This window comes from Leptinotarsa decemlineata, unplaced genomic scaffold (genome assembly GCF_025532065.1).
Source record: "Leptinotarsa decemlineata unplaced genomic scaffold, Ldec_3_MD MMD2_tig00002974_RagTag_RagTag, whole genome shotgun sequence".
NCBI lineage: Eukaryota > Metazoa > Arthropoda > Insecta > Coleoptera > Chrysomelidae > Leptinotarsa > Leptinotarsa decemlineata.
In genome coordinates, this window is record NW_027412578.1 from 2,824,341 (window position 1) to 2,849,513 (window position 25,173).

The window sequence follows — 25,173 nt, forward strand, 5'->3', positions numbered from 1 at the left end:
TACATCAAGGTTTCTTTGGCAGATTCCACATTTTCTGGCCACATCTCGTTGAAGGAGGTGTTGATGTGTTAGCTTGGTTTGGCCAGTGCGGAACCTGATGAGAATCACTTGGTACCTTCTACACAACCCCATGTATTGGACGGGATTTCAGTTTGTTTATCTGCAATAGCTTGTTATTTTGATATTTATGCCATCTGTCATGCTAAATATTCCATATATACGTTTTTATAACGGGCTTCATGTCTGTAATATGGTATTTTTGATATAATTTTGGTAGATGGATCTGCACTGGCATCTTTTGCAGCCAAGTCTGCCTTTTCATTACGAGGAATGCCTATATGGGATGGGATCCACAGCAGTTCGATATTTTTTCCTTGGAGTCTCATCTCTCATAACTGTGTCTTGATGTTCTTCAGTATGGGATGTTTTGGTAGGGCTGTTCAATGCTCTGTAAGGAACTCAGGGAGTCGGTGAATATTACCGAATCTTTAGCGTTGAGGTTGGTAGAGAGTTAATCGCTTCCGCTATAGAATGTAGTTCTCCCGTATAAATTGAGCATTCTGGAGGCATACTGAACTTATAGATGTTGGTCCCTGGTATAACTGATATGTGTCTTTGATGCAGCAGTGTAAAGAATATTGAACCCACTGTACTTAGTTTCTATCTCGATTTTTTTTTAATGAGTTCGGGGTTGGAGGTAGTGAACTTAGGAAAGTAAGTAAGTAAATAAGTAAGTAAATTTCATTCAGGTAAGCATAATCTACAATATGAATTCAAAATTAAAATTAGATAACTTGACAAACTAGAAGAAAAAAAAATAAAGCACTAACTAAAAGTGAAAATTCTGAGTTCAGGCTGAGCTACCAAAGCAATGCTTGTGTTGTAGTCATCAACCTGGGTTACATTGATTATTCACTTAATGAGTGGTGAGTAGAAAGAAGGAAAAAAACAAAGTTAATTCATTGTAAGGGAGAGAGAATATGGTTATTTGTTTGTATTTTGTTTTCTTATTATTATTCGAGTTCATATACGGTTTTCAGTTTATTATAATTTTGGTTCACATGTTCTTTCAGTTTTGATTTCATTTTACGTTTATAAGGAATGATTCTGATTTCTAAAGGGACTAGGTTTAACATTTTTGGGTCAAAGTATAATATAAATGTCTGTGTGTGTTAGTCTACAGAGGGGAACATTTGTTTTCTGCTCAGATTTAGTACGTGTGTTGTAAGTATGGCTTATCTGAGTGATGGAAGTATTTTGCATCCATATTGAGCATTGATAGGTATAGAGTTTTCTTACATCAAATAAGCCAGTTTCTTTGTGAAGGTCTTCAGTTGAGTACCTTCTATTTTTCTTAAAAATTATTATTATTAATATTATTGGTTGTGGTTATTGGTTAGGAGGAATTTCCACGAGCCAAGGCGGTGGGCTTTCTTCTTGAGCTGACAGGGTGTTAGAAAAAGTGAACCAATGTTTTTTGACTCGTACATTGAATGACATGTAGTTTTTTATCTGTGAGATTAACCCAATATAAGTGTGACGATCAATTCTCTCATGACATCAATAATCACTATTAATTGTGAATGAATCAGGCTCAACTATGGAAATACTTTGCTTTTGTTAGTGGGAGTGACTATATTGGACTTTTTCCAAAAAAAAGCTCTTTATTTTGTGGATAATATATGCATTCACCACGAGAGTAGAAGATATATCTTATCATCTATATATTATATGTGTTATATGCTGTTATATGTAACTATATTGGATATGTGACTATATTGGACTTTTTCCAAAAAAATAGCTTTTATTTTGTGGATAACATATGCATTTACCACGAGAGTAGAAAATATATCTTATCATCTATATATTATATGTGTTATATGCTGTTATATGTAAAAGTACTCGCAGAAAGGGAAAATAGGTTTTTGGTACACAACAATTTCTCCACATAATATTTTTCTCATATACCGCTGTTGGTTCTTGAAGTAAACGGTGGGGACACTATTGAAAGTTTGTCGACTTCTGATATATCACATCTCTCATTACAATGAAATAAATCCGAAACCAATTCCGAATTGTTACAATTGTAAACATTTCCCCCACAAGCGATCAGAACTCGGTCAAAATCTGAGGTAATCCATTACACCCCCTGTCAACTGAAAATATAGTGTGGATACCGAATGTCGGGAATAGAATGTGCATTCAGGGAGCACAAATGGCAGAGGTAATTTGCCCTTTATAAGTTAGACTACTATGAAAGTCACTCGTGCCTTTCTTTTGTGATGGTAAATTTGGCCTCGACCCGTTTATATCCAACCACCTTTGCTGGGCCTCAGCCAATTATGGATTTACGTTACTTTTGGGAATTTGCACCTTTGTCGCATGTTTCAGTATTTCAAACGGTATGTGATTTATATTTTCGTGCTTTCTACAGGGTTGCTAATCATGATACTATCGCTGATACTATTTGAAATAACATATTTATACACTATACCCTATTTTCTGTATTATGGACAACTGTCATTTCTATCCAGAGCATCTGAATACTAGAAGATATATTTGGTTTCAAAAATGAATTCTAAGTAGAAAACTGCTACCTTCAAAATTGCTCTATCGTCTACAATAATCATTAGCCTTCTATGTTGACCAGTAATAACTGAAAAAGTTACGCATTATACTGTTTCAACATCAAAACGACTAAAGTCAATATTACCTACATCATTGATTGATTGAGAAGCAGATTCTTCAGATTGCTGCTCAATGTAGAGTAATTCGAGACTGAAAACCAATACTTCACATGACCCTCTGACATGTCAGTATAGCCTCTAAATGCATTTACATTTCTACCAACATACATTGATTTGATCGGCACATGTTCCAAATTATTTTAGAATCCCTGAATTTATTGATTTCTAAGAAATCACTACTGAATCTGAAAGAAAGATTGTAAAAGTACCTTCCTCTTGAGATTTGTTGATACTGAAATCGTTATATAAAGTCACCATGATATTTTGAATTTTCGTTACTTCATCTGCATTTTTATCATAGATTCAACCACGATCGTAAAAGTCAATACATACTATATTTTTTCAGCCCATGTATCTTTTCTCCATACACATTCGTACAGTCATCTTGAATCTAGTACTATATTAAAACTGATTCCTTGAAATTTTTTTTCGAAAATCCATTTTCATCTGGAGAAATAAATCATCATATACCTGAAATGTGTTGTTCTCTTCAATCGAATACTCCGGCCACGGGAGCTTACGTTTTTTTAAGAACAAAACGCAAGCACATAAGGCGCTCTCAGAGCGGTGCCTGTGCGAAAGTAGCGATTTACATTGAATTTGAATAGCTGGAGATTAAATCCATTTGAAAAAACGTCCTCAGGAAGAGCCATCCGCCTGATTGGAGACGCGAACATCACTTGTACCTTTGATAGTCTGGAACATCGAAAAAAGGTTGGACATTTGTCTGTATTCTCTAGATATGTGGTATCATATCATCACAGTCATTACCGTCCAGTATAAAGTGTTTAGAAGAAACCAAATATAAAAAACAATGTGTGTGAGGTTGTTGATTGATTTGTCAGAAATTAGTATAAATAGTTGTCAAAACTTTCAAGACATATTTCTATTGAAGAAGTTATTGGTAGTTATTTGCTAACTATAATTGGTGACCCCGAAAAAAAATATTAACACTGTCTACAAAAAGATGGTTAAACTTCTGCAACAACTCAACAAAGATCAGGTTAGAAAAATCCTACGTCATTTCGACATCGACTCTAATGGAGCAGTATCTGATTTGAAAATCAACTTAGAAGCATTCCCTATGGAAGACATACGTGCTGAAACAGTGGCTAGGACTCTTTATAATGGATGGATCACAAGATTTGGAGTACCTTCCAGAATAATCACAGATCAAGGAAGACAGTTCGAGATTTCCTTATTCTCTGAACTTTCCAAAATAATAGGTTTCAATCACTTGAGAACTACACCATACCATCCAAGCTCTAATGGGATGATTGAAAGGTTCCACCGAACTATGAGAGCTGTTCTCAAATGCCATTGTGGAACGTGGTCTGAGAATCTATCAACAATTCTTCTTGGTATACGAGTAACACCGAAAGAAGATTTAGGTGGTATCAGTAGCACTGAGATGGTATATGGAATGACCCTAAGAATCTCTGGAGAGATGATTGTTGAAGATGCAAGATTCAACCCTAATCACGAAGAATTTTGAAACAGCTCAGGAAAAAAATGAATGAAATGAAAAGAACACAAGGTTTTGATCACAGCAACAGAAAATATTCATATATAGAGAATTACCAACTGCTACACATGTCTTTGTTAGAATAGATACAGTCAAAAAACCTTTGCAACAGCCATATTCTGGACCATACAAAGTTTTGAAGCGAAATGACAAATATTTCACGGTTTCAATCAACGATAAGAAAAAAATATATCTATAGAGAGACTCAAACCAGCTTTTATAGAGAATCATTAGAATGAACCAGATATCAACAAAAATGGCCTTCAAAACCTTACTACTGAAAATGAAGACGAAATGGAAAACGTTTCTACGAAAAGGTCCTACACCACCCGCTGTGGAAGGGAAGTTAAATTTCTTATTCGAAACATCCATAGTCTCAATCAGAGGGGGGAGTAATGTGGTATCACATCATCACTGTCAATAGCATCCAATATGAAGTGTTTAGAAGAAACAAAATATAAAAAACAATGTGTGTGAGATTGTTGGTTGATTTGTCAGAAATTGATATGAATAGTTGTCAAAACTTTTTAAAATATATTTCTATTGAAGAAGTTATTGGTAGTTATTTGCTAACTACGTATACTTCCACGGGTACATATCCAAAATACGTGACGGTCTGTGAATGCTCATCGTTCTGAGGTTCAATTCATTTCACCACGAATTTCCCTGTTTAAGAACTCTTTCATGTGGAATAAATTTTCTGAAAACGCTTTTCCAAATGGATTCAATCTCCAGCGAGTCGAATCCAATGTGAATAACGATTTCGCACAGGCGCCTTGAGGATTTTCCTTTAATGCTTGTGTTTTTTCCTTAAAAAAAGCTCGAAAAGTGGGTGCCCCATGATTTGAACGATCGACGAAAATTGTGACATTTCGATGTCTAGTCTTCTTCAATGTCCTTACATCTTACCTGAAAACTCCCGATATAACCGAGTTTCAACTTTGTTTATTCTTCAGATTAGGGAAAGTTGAACATCCAATAAACAGTAGGAAAGTTCTTGTTTCATTTGATTTCCTATGTAAGTGGGACGGTAAAATTTGAGAATGTATACAGTCGTATTTCTAATGAGCCCTATGCTTAAATGAAATTAAATTAAATACGATTTTGAATGAAGTAACAAGAATATCACCATTCCTACCTGCCATCATCAGCGTTGAGTACTCTATTAAATTTTCTCTTATTGGTCCACCGCTCGCATACCAGTTTGGAGATGGCGCCTCATCGCTAATTGCTTTTGATTCTTTGAAATGTAACAAAAACGTGGGAACAACGAACGAACAAAACTGACTGTCTTTAATTTGCCACGATATCCTAGGTGTCAGAAGTAACATAAAGACTCGTATTTACGTACGATGGAAACGAGAGACAAGACAAGGAGGAAAATGGGGATCGACAGCTGTCACTCGACGGGTTGCCGCTTGTCTGTCGAGGAACATCTTCTTCAAGGTGGTCTCTGCCACTTGACGTATCGCCAAGGTTTCCTGAGATTTATTGATGTGGAGAAGAGATTTTAACGGCTTCGAAGAAGGGATGTTAATTTTTTCCGTTGGCGAAGTGTCTAAGAGATACAAAAACAAGAGGATTCGGTTTGGGTTGTCGAAATCTGCGGTAAATACTGAACTCTAATTTTTCAACCATTGTTGTGTACCATGTAACCGGTAAAAAATAAAAATAACACAAAGAGATCTTTCAAAAATTGAAAATAATTTTGAAGGAGACAGATAAAAACACAATACAAAAGTTTGACATCTTTCTCTGATTCGATCGAGATGAAATAATGATCAGAAAACTATTATTCGCGTGATTTGCATTATGTGTCATTTTTTTCTGGTAATTTTCAAAGTTTAGGTTGATTCTCAAAATATTGGAGAAATTAAGGAGAAAAATATTTTTGAACAGGATTTTGAACCCATAAGTATAATTTCAGTTGTAGAAAATAAGTTGGGCTAATAAAATCTATATAATTCTTATCAGTTTTCATAATGCTTCATGAACTTCTTTCACTAACGCCAGCCATATTGAATGTGTTTTCTTTAAGAAATTCGAAGAGGGTTATTGAAAGTTGGTCACATGACGCAAGATCTAACTTCATATAAAACAATGTAGCTTATGTCAGAAGCCAAATTTAGTCTTTTCCTCAAGTACCCGTCTCAATTCTAGTCTCTGTTGTTACCCTGGTCAATTTAGCCATCATAATTTTGATCTTAAGAATTAGGTCTATTGACATTGACATTTGCGCTCATACGCATCTGGACTGAATTGCACAATTTAAGAAAAAAATAAAATAGGCAGCATTTTTACCTGCCGTTGAAATACCACCGAACATCAGCTTTCAAATCAAGTAATCAACTGAAAATTAAATCAAGTTCTTTTAGATTTATTGCGTTGTGGACTGTATATTTTGCTGTATTCATACTTTTTGGCGTTATACGTTTCACCATTCTCTTTGTAATACAATCCAAATATTCTATTGAATTCTATTGTCATTTATTTTACAGAGTTATTTACTGAACTGAAAAGTGACATTAACTACAAAAATATGTTTGTCAACTCTCATGTCTGAACATGTAAACGGTGATCCTTTTTGGGGGAAGTTCCTGCACTGTCAGGTACAAACTTCCACTCAATAACATCATCAACCGGTATTTGTAGTTGTAGGCTATCAAATAAGATTAGCTCAAGAAGAAGAAGAAACTGTTGTTTGTAGATTTGCCCATTATTGACGTTGTGAATGATCCTGAGAATTGAATGTATTGGAGTTCCTTTACTCACACACCAGAAGAGAAGTACTGTCTTTTGAAGTACGTTTCGCCAAGCAATTTAGCACCATCAAGAGATGACTGAAAATATTTTCTGGAATAGGAAAAGTGTTTTCAATAGATTCATTACACGCAAGAGATCAAAGACTGGTAATAAACATAAAATGTTGTGTATATGCAGTTTTGAAAACATACACATTGAATTTTTTTCAGAACCAACATTGAGAGTGGAATTTAGACAGAGACAAGGATTATCTAAAAGTATCACACTGTATTATTCAGGACATATTTCATTCATAAAAGTTTTCTAACAAAACTTATTGAAGTTTTCGTAAGGGTAATGGCTTATTCATTTTTTACCTGGTGCGGACTCTGTCTTGGTTATATTAGGTTGTTTCTGCAAGAGTTTTGTCCATTTTTATGAGATTACTTCAAACTGGAATACCTCTGTGAATTCAATCGAAATATGTGCCATTTCAATGAATTCACTTTTACCAACGTAATACCAGCCGATCAATTTCGTGTACTCGGGATTCCATGGAGTCGAAGGGGGCCGTTTTTGCTTGTTTCTGATTGTCAAAAGTTCTACAGATGAAAAAGTTATCGAATTTTTCGGAAATCACACTAGCCTCTGACCGCTAAACAGTAACCATGGTCTATTTTGGTAGGTTTTCGACTTTGTAAAGTGTCTGTGTGGCTCATCGGTGCCCAACCACTGTCCTGACCATCTCCTGTTGTCGTAGAGGATATACTTTTCATCACACGCGACGATCTGATCCAAAAAAGAATCGTTTTGGTTGCGAAAAAGCAAAAAACAAACCTTGAAAACCTGTCAATCGTTCGAATCGTGGGGCATCCACTCCTCGAGCTTTTTGACTTTTCGAATACGTCCTAAACCATCAAAAACTACATAGGAGCTGACGCCCTGTTTTTCCGGCATCCTGCGCACCATTTGTGATGAGCCAGTTCCCACTAGGGTTCACAAATACTCGTCCTGGATTACTACAGGTTAACTTCTTTGGGGCTAATCTTCAAGCCCTAAATCTCCGGAACGTTGTTGCAAACCAACATGGAATAGTGCGTTCAGTGCCTTCTTTAAGACTATCATTGCGAAATGCCTCGTAAATTTTTCGGGGTGTTTCGGCAGCACTTCGGTTCAGTATAAATTCGTAGGGAAGAAAATAAACAGAAAATCGCTCGATGACATCAATAAGCTGGAAAAAATTAACAGTATCAATATAGAATGAATACTGATGACATTGAAAGACATGACACTGAAATGGACCAAACTTTTGAAACAACGTAATACTTCAAGACATAATTATCTTTTTATGATCTCAGGTACAGTTTCAAAAACAAATGAATGTTTCAACACATGTAGGAAATGGAATTTCAATAGCACTATTTGGATTTTTCGAAAATATATACTTTTGGGATGGCGCTACTTCAAAAAAATATATACGGAATAAAGCATTGACGAAATTGAAAAGGTTATATAGGTTACTCACAATCGTCAAATGCATCTGAAATTTTGTACGTGACCTCAAAATTGTACTTTAAAATAAGTTTTCCCTTAAGTTTCTGCGATATTTTGAAAATTAATGTAACTTTTGAAACTTGTGCATTTCGTTGCTTTTTTTTGAAAGACAAAATCATGAAATATATAAACTAATAAACAGATTTTTGTAAAAATATATCGATTCTATGTAGTAACTTATCAAGGTGAACTGAAAGTTTGTCCTTTCTACACCTGTATGAAGTTTTCAATTAAAATTTTCATTTTTAGATTGTCGAAGGTTAGAGTTTTCAGAAATATAAATAGAACATTTCAGATTTCTCACGCAGAAAAATCACTTCGGGTCAATATTATAATCCTATAACCCTATAATGAAATTATGTTGTAACAATCACAATGAAGGTAAATAATTGAAATTATCTCGATTACATTCTTATTCAGCGACAAACAAGGAAACATTTTGTAATTTTCTATATTTATCTGTGACAATAATGAGTAGATATGAATCTCACTTCTTTCATTAGACAAGTTTGCGAGGAAACTAACTTTCAAAATATCAACAGGAACACCTTTCCTTCAGTATGTTGAAGTAATGAATTACTGAAAAATTCTTATCCAACATATATATGTATCAACTGAACTGAATCTTTTTTCATATTGATTGCATCACAACCTCATCTGACTTCGCAAGGAGAGCAAAACATACAATGATGACAGTCAGAATAAGGCTTGATCCACACTATGATGCCGTTCTCGGTCCGATCTCGCTCCGCTCTCGGTCCGTTGCCGGCCCGATAAAGTATTCTCAAACAAGAAAGAATCAGAGTATTCTCACTATCGTATCGCTCTGGTTCCGATCCAGCATCGGGCCGATACGGGTTGGTCGAAAAGAATATTTCACTGGAGCGAGACTGAAGCGACATCGGACCTGTTATGACTTGTATCGACAGTGTGAATACGTTTTTGTTTCAACTCCAGTCTTTCTTCGGTCTTGCAAGGAGACGTTACATTTTTCTTCTAGTCATATGGCTAGTAATAAATCATGGGATTCTGAAAAAGGTAAGTACTTTATTTGAGTTATTTATAACATTGGATCATAAATAATAAACTTTTCTTCGTCGTCCAGCAAATGACGATATAACGTGTGATATTCGCCTTCTTCTTTTCTCGTTAATGAACTGGGATGTATCCTCATTCTTCTTCATTTCATTTTATGTTGTAATTTTTTTTCATTTGTATTCTGTTCGTCCAAACTAATAGCTATTATCGCTAATTCTTCGATTGAAAAATGAAATGCCATTTTTTGGCGAGTACAATTTATCGAATTATTTCGAGAAACGTCCTATGTCGACCATGGATCGAGACAGACTGAGTGTGGAACTAGTAGTTTAGACACAGCGAGATTTGATCGGACCGAGACCGGAGCAAGATCGGAACGAGAACGGCATCATAGTGTGGATCGAGCCTAATAAGTCAAATCGTACAAAAAAGTCAATAAGGAGGCGAATGGGACGTATAGCGAAAATCTTGAATACCGTAAGAAACCTTCCCGCTTATTTCAAAAGTCCCTGCATGGATAATCCGGCGATCGATGATCAAGTGGAATCCTTCTATTCCGAAAAAACATTCATGGATACCCACGGCCAGTCAATCCAAACACTTCTGCTTCAGCCTTCAGCAAAGAGTTTCGACACACAATACGTTAAACTGCACAATCCAATAACCCCTGATGACGTTCGGGAAGCCCTTGTGGATTCCATGAACTGCTGATCCAGCCCCAGATCACCATCTGATCACAATTTTCAACTGATGGCTGGAAAGAGAGCCTCATATTTCGGATTGCTTTGTCGACGGGCTCCGAAGTTGGAGATTTGTTCTTGGATTTGTCTTATAAGTTGTTCAGGACTATCTTGGTGCTTTGTTCACTCACTCGAATTGACTCCCGTGTTGGTCGGTGGTTCAAGACCTAGTCTGAACGATCGATCTTCACTTGCTATCGTCCAAACCGTGTTAGGAATCACACGTTAAAAGGTAAGACCTCATTAATCCTTAGCTCGCACAAGTTTCGACTTCTGAGGGTTGTCTTTCGTACGGGTGCGACAGCTGGTTAACGGAAAACAGGTTTTATACACTCGAATATTCTCCGCAGTTAACATAGAAATCTGGGTGTAAAAAGAACCTGCTCATCGATTGCTATGTAACACAGGACTAGATACAATGTAAGTGTTACCTCTTTATGGCCTGGATCGATTACAACATGGCATTTGCTTGAATGTCTCACGGTACCTGACAAAATAGTGAGAACAACTGATACTACTCTGGAAGACTCGCTTCACCATAACATCCGGTCAGATAGAGTCCAAACAGAGTTTGTTACTCCGATTCTCCTTCTTTTCTGTAAATTGCTATGGTCACTATCAGTTCCGCTCAGAAATATTCGAAGGTATAACTGTGGCTCTCTCGAAAACCGGAGGCATCAGGTCAACAATTTGTTATATGGATTACCTGAAACTCTATGTCTGAAAAAAAATTCGAATAGACGAATGTGCAACGGTCATCCTGCAAGAGGTGTGAAGATTTCGACTCAATATTGAAGCTGAACTCCACTTTAATTTTCCTTCTCCAAATTTTGTAGACAAGAATGCAGGAAAATAATTTTCTGTGCAGTATTTATATCGTGATAAATCTCATAAAACTGAAGTGTTTCAGTAGCATTCAAAAAAGTTCGAGAACATTGATAGTAAACACTGGTGATCATTAGGGCCAAAACTCACAAATGAGTCAGAATCATTTTCGAAGTCATATTCATGAGTATAGTTTTGTTTTCAATCAATAATACCACCCTTGTTATTAGACCTATCTGATCCTTCTAGGTGAATTATTAAATAAATGAATTTGATTTCTTGAATATTGTCGAAAATATTCTTTTTTTTTATTCATCCTTTCTTCCTACCAAAAATGCCAAAAAATTTAAAATATATCTTCAAAGCCGGTCCTGAACATTCTGTCTGAAATAACTAATGCCACGGCGTGAAGTCATAAGTAATTATACATTACATTGAATTCAAATCACGTCGAGCCAATGAATTAACAAACTCCTCCTCTTTTCTTGTTTTACTACAAACCAATCCACAATATGAGACAATAAAATGAATTGCATCAATTAGGGAGTGTTACGCCTGAGGCAGCCATTACATTTCGCATGGAGGACTTGATAACGTGTTAATAACTTCAACTCGACATTATTACAGCCATTAAGTGCGTTTTAGAGTACGCAGACTTCTTACCTCTTGAGGAATTGTCTAGCGACCGCTCCTTCATTCGGTAGTAGCGATTGTCTTTCGAACGGAACGAAACTAATGACTCACTCAAAAGAAAATTTTAATTTTACCTCCAATCTCCATTGGAGGCTGTTCAGGTTTGGTTCCCTCCACATTCATTATACTATTCATTCCCTGAATAAGTCATTTGTTTGTTTTTTGTTTGTTTTTGAAATCAAACTGGAAAGCCAAACTAAACAGAAAAATGTTTCATCAAATGTTCGAAGTCAGCACCATTAACTTATAAAAAATGGTGTGAGCGAATTTCAGTTTCAGTTTCGTAAACTTTTCATTTTATCCATTTCCCAGAAAAAACATCAATATCGGGTAAACCGGGTGGCCAATCTGTAGAACCCCTTCTTCTAATCCACTGTCTCACTGGTACTACGCAATAGAAAGGATCCCCATCTTTATAAAAAAAAAAACAACGGAATTTCGCAATGGAGGATCAAACTATCACTATCTTTGTATGGCTGTTGCTTTCCTCTCGCTGCCATCCTAAAGTTTTTTCAAACATTTCTTGTTGATTTTGAAACAAATATTTCAAAGTTCGCCTGCTCAGCTGACCTCATATACCCTGTACGTGGTTATCTGAATCATCCCGGCCTGGATACCGGCGTGAATGAAGGCTGCCCTCACTTCACATTTGATAAAAACTTTAATATTTCTCATATAGGTCAGTTACATTGATAGACATCCGTCCTGTACCACTCCAATCGTTAATTTGAATAGATATTTTTTTCGTAGAAATTTTATTGGTTAAAGTTGCGTTATAGTTTGTAGGTAACTATGTGTCTTATCCACCTGTCCTAAAGACACTCACTGTTAATAATATTTTCCTAGCTTCGGATTTGGCATAACCAGAAAATAACTTGAAGTAGCATGACAAAAAGTACAAAGATCTGTGGTTTCATCTGAGTTCTAATCACTGATAATTCATTATATCTCAGGTAATTCAAACAATTGATAAATATCCAATTAAAGAAGAATGCAGATTGTGAAATAATTGCACGACCCGCCCATGTCTAGAGTATATTTGATTATTCTGGCTTCAGGGTACACACCTACCATTTGTGCGATTGTCAGTAAACAAGTAATCTGAAAAAAATATTTCATTCATAGTTTCCCACTAATTCATTTTTAATGCTGGTAACATATGGTAAATCATGATATTTGATGCATCTAAAAGTGAGGTTATCTCATAAAACAGTTCTTATTCAGGAAATAAACGAAAGGATTTCATGTAGCACATGATATCCTTGACTCCTTAAATAACTTACATCCAAAAATAAAATTTACACTTGAAATAGAACAAGTCAATAAATTAAACTTTTTAGATCTTACTATAACAAAAACTAACAACAAACTAGATTTTTTCTTTTACAGAAAACCAACCCAGACTGATCATGTCATTCCTTTCAATTCATTTCATCCCATGCAACATAAAATGGCTTCCTTCAATTGTTATGTCAACAGATTGTTGAACATTCCCTTATCTCCCTCCAATTTCAATTTAGAATTAAATACTTTAAAACAGATTGCTGTCAACAATGGTTATCAACCATCCATTATTCACAAATTAATTAGTAAATTTGAACTCAGATCAGATAAAAGATTGGCCTGTAACTCCACCACCTTAGTTAATTCACCTTCTGTGAGATATTTTTCCTTACCCTATTTTGATCAAAATATGTGTACTGTTATTTCCAAATTTATAGAAAATACCATACCTGGTACAAAAATTTCTTTTAAATCTCAAAACAACTTAAGAAACTTTTTAGTAAATTCTAAGGACAAAATCAACAAATTACACAGAAGTGGAGTCTACAAGCTTGACTGTTCTGATTGTTCGGTAGAACAATCAGAACCTGTAGACCTCTTTTCACTCGTATTAATGAACATTTAAAAAAACCTGATAAATCTGCTTTTGGCCACCACATAAAATTTCACAATCACAACTTTAATCCCAATAGAAATTCCAAAATATTACATAAAATAGATAATAAAAATTTCCTTAGACTTGACTTGTTTGAAGAGTTGGAGATTTCTAAAGAACTTTCCAACAATGATTATTGTTTGAATACTCAAGTAAACTTAAACAGAGATTTCCTTCCCCTTCATAAGAGGATTATGAATTATTAATTAATCACAGTTTATTAATATAATTTATTCAATATTTTTCCTCTACATATTCAATCAAACCCATAATGGATCACTCCTCAAGTTGGTACCATTATTTTAACATGACACTTGACACATTCTGTCTCAAGTTGTCCTTCTTCATAAGATACTTTGACTGAACCACATGGCCTCAATCCAAAAATGTATTTTATTGGCTATAAGCCTATTTTGTTTTATATAATTCAAATATTACAATGTACAATTCACTTATCTTGATACTTCCTGTTGCCTGACAAGTAAGTAATCTAAAACTATTTTTCCAAATTTCTTAACCTTAAAAAATTTTACAACTTCAATTTCACTGAATTCTCTTTTCAACTAGATCACTTACTTTCAGGTGAGCACTGATGATGACGAAAGTCGAAAGCGCTTTGCAAGAATTTTAAAATATTATACACTTTAATACAAAACCTCTTCGATTCATTAATAAACGAAAGGATCAATATCGCATTCATATGTGCATTAAAAGTCTATTGAAAATGCCTCATTTGTATTGAACAAAAGTTATTTTTGTGAAGGAAATTAGTTTTTCATTTTTAGGAGCGCTGAGAATTTTGATGAAGAGGTGTCAATGATAAAAGCTGCTCTAATAGAGAAAGCTTATTTATTTTTATTTTATACACTGTTCTACAGGTTATACCCAACTACAGAATAGGGATATAAGTCAAATCACAATACAATACAATTACAATAAGAATTTCACTAGTTCGGACTTCCATTGTCTACTATATAAAATTATTTGAAATCCCTGAAACAACTAAAAAAGAAGAATTGGAAATGAATAGCTGAAAATAACAATTATATTAAGCAAAAAAACCTGAAATCAAATAAAAGTGAAATACAAGAAAAATAGAATAAAAATAAAGGAATGAAAAAAAAAAAAATAAAAAGTGGAGGGATTCCAAGTTACGTTAGTTCACGACGTTTCGATTGTTATTATCTACAAACGTCTTCGGGTGATGTCATCACCCGGTGATGTCATCTTCTTTTTCAGTTGTTTCAGGGATTTCAAATCATTATATATAGTAGACAATGGAAGTCCGAACTAGTGAAATTCATCATGAAACATTGTCAATCACCTTCAAACAATTGCAATAAGTTATAAGATGAAAACAATATATATAGAATAAGCTGAAGTAAAGAGACCTAATCTCAGAGATGGAACAGTAAAAAAATATTTTCACGTGGTGTTGAGAGATAAAAAGGATTAACTACTCTAAAAGTTGGTCTAGCTACATTGAAATTAAGTGTTTGTAGAATATGTGGGTCAGTAATTAAATTATTAATCAGTTTAAAAAGAAAAATTGTGGAGTGACAATCATGACGGCAACTCGAGCTATTCATACCATGTCTAGCTTACAATGCATCATGGGGAAATATGTACAATTGATGGATAGATATTGTCTGATCTATAGGAGAGAAGTTTTAGGAAACGACGCTGTACTAATTCAACTTTCTCTGTATTCAGCTGATGAGATTGATTTATTCATCAATTTTCATTTCATTCCCTTAAAACTAGTTGTCCTCAGATATAATACACTCAGCAATCTGGCTGGTGTATTATTGCTTTTCGAAAGAGGCGCTTAACTTCAAGATAATAATACTCCTTATTGACCATACGACCATGTGACAAGAACTCCTGTTGCACTGCGTCACGTTAATCAAAGGAAACAGTGATCATTTGACATTTGATGTAACTTCCTGTGGTTTCTTTGGCCTTGGCTCACCTGGGCTCGTCCATTGGGACGATTGGACTTTGGTCCCGATGTCATATACTCATGATGACCCTTTTAGGCAAATCTGGATCGCCGTTAACGTCCTTCAACAATTTCTGAACGATACTCATGCGACGGTTTTTTGGTCTAAATTCAGTAATTTTTAAACGAACTTTGCTGTCACACGCGTTATGCACAAAATTCTCGAAGAAAATTGCACGGCATGAGCTAATCGAAAAAAATAAATAAATTGCCAATCGACTGTACTTATAGCCCACGAAATTTGAACATTTACCTTATTTTTTCAATAAACTTTTTGAACAGACCTCAAATATTGACGAACACCTTGTAATACATCGACATATTTCACATTCTAAAACCCAAGAAAACATTGCAAGTAACATGCAGATTTCAGCCTTCAAAGTGTTTTTTTAAACCCCCCTGGCAAACCGGAGTTTATTTTGCCGCAGAATTTTCGAAGCAATCGAGTTACTACATTATATATTAATATTTCAGATTCAATTATGAATGTTAGAATTATGTTGTATATTTTTTCATTGAGTGTAGCTGAAAGTACTGTTTTATTGGTAGGAAAAGAAATACTTCAAAATGTTGAGAAGGTAACTGCAACAATTTTTTATCGTATAAAGTTCATTATAATTTTCATTTTTTTCAGTCCTGGGTCCAGAATATTTTTGCCAAATTAACATTTCCTTTTTGTCATGAGTTTTTACAAATTGTTTCATCAAACTAAATGTAATGTACAAATGTTTCCGTCTGAAGTTGTATGTAGCCTCACTATCCTGAAGAAAAACAAAACCGAAGTACTTTGATTAGCCACTTTGTTGACCCAACAAAAATTCAGGAAGTTTTAAGTCATCACATATGGTTAAATCATTCTCAAAATTTTCAATTCCATGCAGTTCAGTTGTAGTCTTCTTTCATAAAAAGAAAATGAGCAATCGCAATGGGAACATCTTCGTTGTTCAAAGGTTCACCTTTCATGTTCCGTGTGGTACTATCAATGAACGAAGCCTAGTTATTCTACCTTATAAATTTACGATCAACTTGAAGCAAACAATTTGTTTCTATATTTTGGAGCTAAGAAATTTTCCGACAGATCTAATTCGCTAATGAAAATGTCGAGGTCACCTTGTGACAAGTTTTGGTATCCGCCAACATTTGACTGTTTAGATCTTTCATGGTAAACCAATTTCAAAAATTGTTCGTATAGGAAGCACTTCTTGAAAAATCATCACAACAATTCATTCTCCAAAAGTCAACAGTGAAATTAGGAAAAACAACCTGAAACATTGCATCTTCATCATCATCATTCTGTATTCTGTCTGTTTTTTCGTTAATCAGTTAATGGTTTTTTGTTCCCTTGTGTAGAACAAAAAATGTTCAGCATCCTTAAAAACGAACATTCAGTGAAGCAATATATTTCGTTCAAAAAAATAGGTCTACTTATTGTAATAAATTAAGAAACGGTGGTGGTATGTTTTTATTCAACATTCATTCAAAATTGACACCAATCATGTCACTGAAATTGCAAAGGCTGCTCCTCAAACGCTTGGAGTACTGTTCCGAACCGAAAAACTATACACACCTCAGCAACTCTTATGAAGCTAAGGTCAGAACTTGTTTGGAGTATTGTTCTCATGGAGCTTCGCCCCTAAGAAAGGTTGGAAATTTGTCTCTTTTTTATAGACACTTTCACGGAAGGTGTTCAAGATACTTGGCACGTTCAATTCCACCAAGAACGGTACTCATCAGAAATACGCGACGGACTGTGATTGCTCATCGTTTTGAGGTTCAACTCAATACACCTCGAACTTCACTGTTTGAGAACTCTACCGTTTGGAAAACTGCGTTTATGTGGAATAAACTTCTTGATAACGTTTTTTCAAATGAATTTAATCTCCAGCGATTCAAATCCAACATGAATCACTACTTTGGTACAGGCACCACTCTCAGAGCGCCTCAAAGATTTTTCTGTAATGCTTGTGTTTTGTCTTTGAAAAAACAATACAAAAAAATTTCCAAAACACTCACCTTTCAATCCTATAGTTGCAAAATCTGAGGCCCAGACCGTCTATGAGAGATCTGCAAGTTAAAATTCAAATACGGTCATTTTGGTGCAATAACAATACCTTTATCAAAAAGAATGGTTATTTTTATTCTATTCAAGTAATTTCATTCACACACATCAAAATCTGAAGTCGACAAATATTTATGGTTTGTTGTTCCCAGAATACTTGTTAATTCTCATATGATTGTGAACTCAAAAAATTTATAACACCCTCTTGTTAATGAATTATAATAACAGCAGTGACTTTTCACTATTTTTTCGGAAGGCCGGGCTATTCATTAATATCCGCATTCTTGAATAACCAGATCTCATTCATTGACAATAATTTTGTTAACTGTAATTTTTCTAGTTTGATTGAATTGACATGGTGATAATAACCTGACCCGTTTGCTAATTCAAGTACAGATATTCTTGAAAAAAGTTATACATTGAGCCCGTGCAGTTGTGAAATATTTATCATTAAACATTTTTCTCGTGTTACTCTCCTCGAAAAAGATGTTCATTAACAAAGAATACAAACAATTTAGCAAAATTCCTACAAAACCAAGTCCTGAAATAGCTGAACATTATATACTTATACATATATACATTATATACAGGTATACTTATTCTTCAGTAAAGATATATTTCATGCATTATGAAAATGACATCACTCAATCTCTTGCAGAATATCAGGTAAATACTATTTATATAGACCTATGTTTTCTTATAATACTCGAAAAATGGTTAACAAATTATTTGTCAAATATTTCCTGAAGTGCAAAAATCATAATCTTTCATTTCAAACCAAGTTTGCTCTCATCAGGAGTTCCACAGGGATCCCATCTGGAGCAACTGTCATTCAACATTTAAAAAAAAGATGTTGACAAGTTTGCATATCGTATTCAAAAACACTTCATTGTGAGATTTTAAGTAAGCAGTTTTACAAAAAAGTTAGATGTTATAGACTCCCATTATTTCTACAAAACTACAAAAGCAAGCCATGGACCAGGTCTACCGAATTCAAGATGCAATAACGTCAGTTATAGGACATTGTCATATTTGGGTGAAGCCACCAATAATATTGCCCGTTTTTTGAATAAAGAATTCGTAAATGTAGCTAACAGAACGAATAACACTAAGTAAATTTATTAAAAACAGTAAGGACAAAACTTCGGTGTCGGATAGATCAGGAGTCTATTAGGTGGCTTGTGGCTCTTGCCCACAACTGGCCGAACGGAAAGAACCAATTCTACATTTACATACCACCTTTTAGCAGAAGGACATGGATTCAATCATGAATACATGTTAGATTTAGAAAAAAAAAGTTTGAAATTCAATCTTCTAGAATGTTTAGAACTGAATAGATTCAAAAATTCGGGTAATTTATTGAATGATCAATTAGAATTGAATAACTCCACGTTACTAAATATTTTTTCAAATGAGAAAACTGGGACATAAACTCAGGTTTTTTTTAATTCATCACAAACTCAGGTACTTGAAATGTAGGTAGGTACTTCAAATTGTACAATAAGGTATATGAAGCATTGAATATCTAGAGTATAGTTAGTGAATACATGCCCGAAGAAAACGGTTCGAAATCGAAACAGGATTATTCGAACAGTCAATCTAAAATTGGATGTAGAGCTCAAAAATGGCGAAATATATAGGGTGTTCCAGTGCAAATTACTTGCACTTATTTTTTCATGTGGTATATTTCAGGCGTGTAGATCATATTAATTTATGCATACTATAAAATGTTATGTTGTCTGGTTTGCCAGAAACTTACTAACGCTCATCGTGAAAAGCCCTGTATATACAGTGAATCTATGAAACCATTGTTATTGTGACTATATTGAGTGAGAACTTGCCTATTTGCAGGGTAAAAACTCGACGTTTTAACGTGTGATCCCTAAGTGTGTACAGAATGTATCAAAATACATCATTTAAAAAAGAACATGCCGTCAATGTGTACAGGGTGGTTCAAAATACATCATTTAAGAAAAAAAATAACGCCAATGTGTACAAGGTGTGGCAAAAATACATTATTCAAGGAAAAACATGACAGGTTAACGGAGCCCCAACATTTTAACGTGTGATCCCTTAATGTGTACAGGGTGATCAAAATACATTATTAAAGAAAAAAATGACGTCAATGTGTACGGGGTGGCTCAAAATACATCATTAAATAAAAAAACATAACATCAATGTGTACAAGGTGTGGAAAATATACGTTATGACATTATTTGAAAAAATATAACAGTTCAACGGGGCCTCAAGGTTTAAACGTGTGATCTTTCAATGTGTACAGGATGTATCAAAATACATCATTTAAGACATAAACATGCCGTTAATGTGTTCAGGGTGGCTCAAAATACATCATTTAAGAAAAAACATATAGTCAATATGCACAAGGTGTGGCAAAAATACATTATTTGGGAAAAAAGTGTCAGTTTAACGGGGCCCCAATGTTTTGAAGAGTGATACCTCAATGTGTACAGGGTGTATCAAAATACATCATTTGAGACAAAACATGGCGTCAATGTGTACATGGTGGCTCTAAATACATCATTAAATAAAAAAACATAACGTCAATGTGTACAAGGTGTGGCAAAAATACATTATTTGGGAAAAATCATAACAGTTCAACGGGGCTCTAACTTTTCAACGTGTGATTCCTCAATGTGTACAGGGTGGCTCAAAATAAATAAAAAATCAGAAATGTTTTGAATGGTATAGAAAATGTCTGTAGTCTGTATCATTCATTTTAATTGCTTGGAGTTCTAGCTATGATTGTCGATTTAACCAATCTACGTTTTTTTGGATACAATTAGCTTCAATATAATTTTTGTTGCTGAAAAGACGCTCATCATAGTACTAGTTATTATAGGGTAGGATAATTTTCTATGTTTTCTGTTGTAAGAAGTTTTAGAGAAGAAGTTACTCGTAAATAAAAGGAGATGAAATGAATAATTTTTCCTCAAAATCCACTCACTACCAACAAATTTCAATTTCTCGAACAGTTGATAGTTGCTAGGGCAAACTGTAATATTTTTAGATCTAATATCAATTGTTCAATATGCGTTTATAATCATTGTAATATCAATAGGATAAAGTTCAATTCTGTTCAGTAATATTCCTCAATGGGACTGTGCTAGCATATACGTTCGAAGGCACTTAGCAATAGTATGCGAATGAAGAGGTTGTCTTCGATTCAAAGTTCAGAAGATTTTTTGTATATTCTCGACAAATATTTGCCATAGATCTTGGCGCCTGAATTATCCTTGAATATCATTATATCTGTTACGGACATGGCAAACAATAACAAAGGCTAATTTATTCATATTGTAAGGTATATCTCACAGTGTAGGCGGTTGAATAACGTCGACAAAAATGTTATAAGATAATGTGGTAACGACTCAATCATTTTCAATAATTGTCATCATTAACTGAATAATTTGTGACTCTTGGTTTTCCAAGTAACTGTATCTGAACTTCCGTCTTTAGGAGTCCTAGATGATTTTGATGGTTTAACTTCTTTCAATTCAATGACAATATATTTTATTAACAGTAGAATACAAAGTATTCGTGACATAAATTTTTAGAATTAACTTTTTGGGAAATACCTTTGAAAAGGTTATTTTGAACAATTGTCAAACTTGTACTTTTTTATTGATAGAAAACTACCTAACGTTTGAAGAATTGAGAAAAAATCTATTATTCAGTTTTTTACCTCATGACAGTTATCATGGTGCGTACGATTGAAGTTATCTATTTACCTATTTAATGATGTGTTTATTTAATAATTTATCTATTCATTTATTGTTACATGAATGAATGAACCCAATTACAGGATAATAGAATAAACAGCACAGATACCTGTGAACAGCTGATAAAATGAAATTGAATTTCAAACACTCAGCTCAGAAATGTTTCTTGATACGTGAAATTCGGCAGATAAATATATAGCATAGTGGACTCTTCAAAAACTAAGGTGGATGTTCAAATTTCACGTGCTACGTACATTCGATTGGCAATTGTGTTATGTTGGCACACTCGTCTCGAACAGTGGCATACGGTGACTGTACTCTGAGTCAGAAAAATGTTTACAAGCTTTTCCCAGAAGGTCGAGAAGATGTGAATAACGACGTTCGCCCTGGACGCCCCAAAAACCGATGAAAGTGAAGAAAATTGTTATAGAGAATCAACCAAACAATATAAGAGTAGTTGCTAAGAATAATGTCGGCATATCGGTTGGTTCATGCCATGTAATTTTTTTGGAAATTTTGGACATGAAACGTGTGATAGCGCAGTTCGTTTCAAAATTACCAAATTTTGACAAAGAAACCGTCGAATGAGCATCGTTCAGGAATTGTTGAATGACGTCAACGATCTATATTTACTTGAAAGGGTCCTTAGGACAAAAAGTTTGGTATTGTGGAAAAACAATTCATGACTTTTGCTTCATAATAACGTACCGGCTCGCTCGTTAGTGCTTGTTCGAAATTTTTTGGCCAAAACCATTACCGTAATCATGTCTCAGCCATCGTATTCACCAGATTTGGCCCCCTGCGATGTTCTCCTGTTCTCAATATTGAATATACCAATGAAAGAACGGCATTTTGCGACGGTTGAGGAGATGTTGATATAGATATAGATGTTTGTTGATAAAATATGCACCAGCATAAAGAAAAATATTGAATCAGTATTGAGACATATACATGATTTTCAATGTTTCACTGAATATTTCAATCACAGAAAAATGTACTTTCAATGTCCCATCACAAAAACTGTTAGGATGAGATCATATTAACATTATTTATAAATCATTTCTGTTATAATATCATTGCGAACGTAATTGGTAACAACTATCTGGTCTAGCTGCAGACCTCTTACGAAAACCAGACCATCACGTGAACAATATTTTGCAAATACAATGTTTACTGGGTTGTGAGAAAAATGATGACCGTAACCTGTCTTCCCGTCACCCTACTATTTGCCTGAAACGTGCGAATCGATAATCGTAAAGTATAACTTTCTCGAGCATCATTGTCGGACAAAGATTACATCTGGGCCCACTATGGAGATGATAACTGCAATGGAATCCACCAGTTCCCTCATGGATCAGACCGAGACAGAAGAATTTAGATGGAAAATCAAAGAACAGCTGGATCGAGAACCAGTTGCAATATTTAATATCATCAATGAAAAACGTAGAGCTCTAAATAGCCTACGTAGAGATAGCATCATCAAGATCCTACCTGGAGATAAGGGAAACACTGCTGTGTTGATGGACACTGATCTCTACGAACAGAAGATCGAAAAGGTTCTTCAGGAAGGACAATACACGAAGATCGTACGGGACCCTACTGTATCAATTGAAAGGAAGTTGTACCAGACTTTGAAAAAACACCAAGTCTATTTTTCGGAAAAAAAGAGATCATCGCTAACACCGCACCACAGTAAGACCCCTCACTTGTATGGACTATCCAAAATCCACAAGAAGGGTGTTCCGCTCAGACCGATCATTAGCTCCAGAGATTCAGCTACTCAAAACTTGTCAAAATTTTTGTTTCCAATAATACAACCATACAAGGAAAAACATCATCTTTTGTGAAAAATTCAAGGCATTTCGTCAAACTACTAGGAGCAATCGATGTCATAGAGCAAGATCAGTTAATCAGTTCTGACGTGGAAAGCCTTTACACCAACGTATCTGTCAAAAAGGCTATTCAAATCATACAAAGGAAGCTATCCAAAGACGGGAAGCTGGAAGATAGAACAAACTTACCTATAGAAGTAATCATGGAATTACTAGGATGTTGTGTACGAAACTGAAGGACGAATTCTTTACGCAAAATGAGAGACTGCCAATGAGATCGCCACTTTCATCAGTTTCAGCCAATATATAAATGAAGTGGTTTGAAATCCTGGCCATTGAAAAAATCCACAAGAAGCCCCCAGTCTGGTTGAGATACGTTGACGACACCTTCATAATATGGAACCATGGATACTGGGATATACTAGGATATACTACTAGGATATACTAGACACCTTCCTGAAGCACATCAACAGTGTAAGATCTTCCATCACTTTCACAATGAAGAAAGAAGTCCACAACGAATTGCCATTCTTAGACGTATTGGTAGAGAATTTCGACACTGAGTGGGATACATCTGTATGCTTCCAGGCTCTATGATACGAAGGAAGATCTCAAGAAGGAACTAGGCCTCATCAAGAATTATCTTCAGCAGAATAGTTACTTCAAAGTGATGGTGGAACATATTTTGACAGCAACAGCCTCGCAAGGACGAGAAGCCGTCTCAAATAGAGCTTGCACTTTCCTACATCAGAGGATTATTGGAAATGATAAGAAGAATTCGGTCCAAGTACAACATCTGAACCTGCTTCAGAATCGGAAACACCATTCATAGAAGCCTCACGAGAACCAGACCACCAAACGCGGACTGTGATTTCAAGAATTGTATTTATCGGATACCCTGTGAGTGCGGCAAATCCTATATCGGTGAAACTAGGAGGCCAATGAAAATCCACATTGCCTAGTACAAGAAATACATACAGCTAGGAGAAACTAGCAAATCGGGAAAAACAGTGCATATTTCAACTCATTAACATAATATCAAGAGGTTCCAAGCTGAGATCATCCACAGGGAGGAACACTGGTTCAGGTGGAAGTTCAAAGAAACTGCATATTATAATTCATTCAATCAACTGAAGATGTATGTGGATACTAACAATCGAAACGTCGTAAAGTAACTTGGCTTGAAATCTTTCAATTTTTATTTTTTTCCTGTTTAATTGTTCAATTTTCAATTTTTTGCTTGTACTTTATTACATTGTTATTTCATTTCAAGGTTTTTTGTCTTAATGTAATTGTTATTTTCAGTTGTATTAGTTCTTTCAGGGATTTCATATAATTTTATATCGTATTAGAACTATTGAACCTAACCATGAAACATTGTCAACCACCTTCACAAAATGCTTTATTCATAGGTGATACCGTAACTTTCAATTATAGACTTTTGTAAGACTGACATTCATGAAATGCTACTGTTTTTAGAAGAACTGCATTTCATCCTTAACGTGTTTCTATTCTCTACTAATTGCATCTGCCTCAAACCTACTCGAAGAAGCGGAACATAAACGATCTTCAACGACAAATTGTCCATTTTTCGTAATGACTGCTAGGCAAGCCGTTCGCTAGCAACAACTACAAATAAAATATGCAGTAAGTGGAGGACGAGGAATGCCGAAGACAAACAGTAATGGTGGTTGAGTACACAACACCGGTTGACCACTAGACACTGCTTCTAAACCG

At 34.8% G+C, this 25,173-nt stretch overlaps 1 protein-coding gene across 1 annotated transcript in view; it reads right to left on the bottom strand.

Annotated features, from left to right (window-relative positions):
* Positions 1 to 25,173, bottom strand: part of LOC111504691 (uncharacterized) — a 213,708-nt gene that overhangs the window by 153,371 nt on the left and 35,164 nt on the right. Inside the window, exon 2 of the mRNA XM_074177267.1 lies at positions 17,819 to 17,869. Coding sequence (XP_074033368.1) covers positions 17,819 to 17,869 — 51 coding nt within the window. The remainder of the gene's footprint in view (positions 1 to 17,818; positions 17,870 to 25,173) is intronic.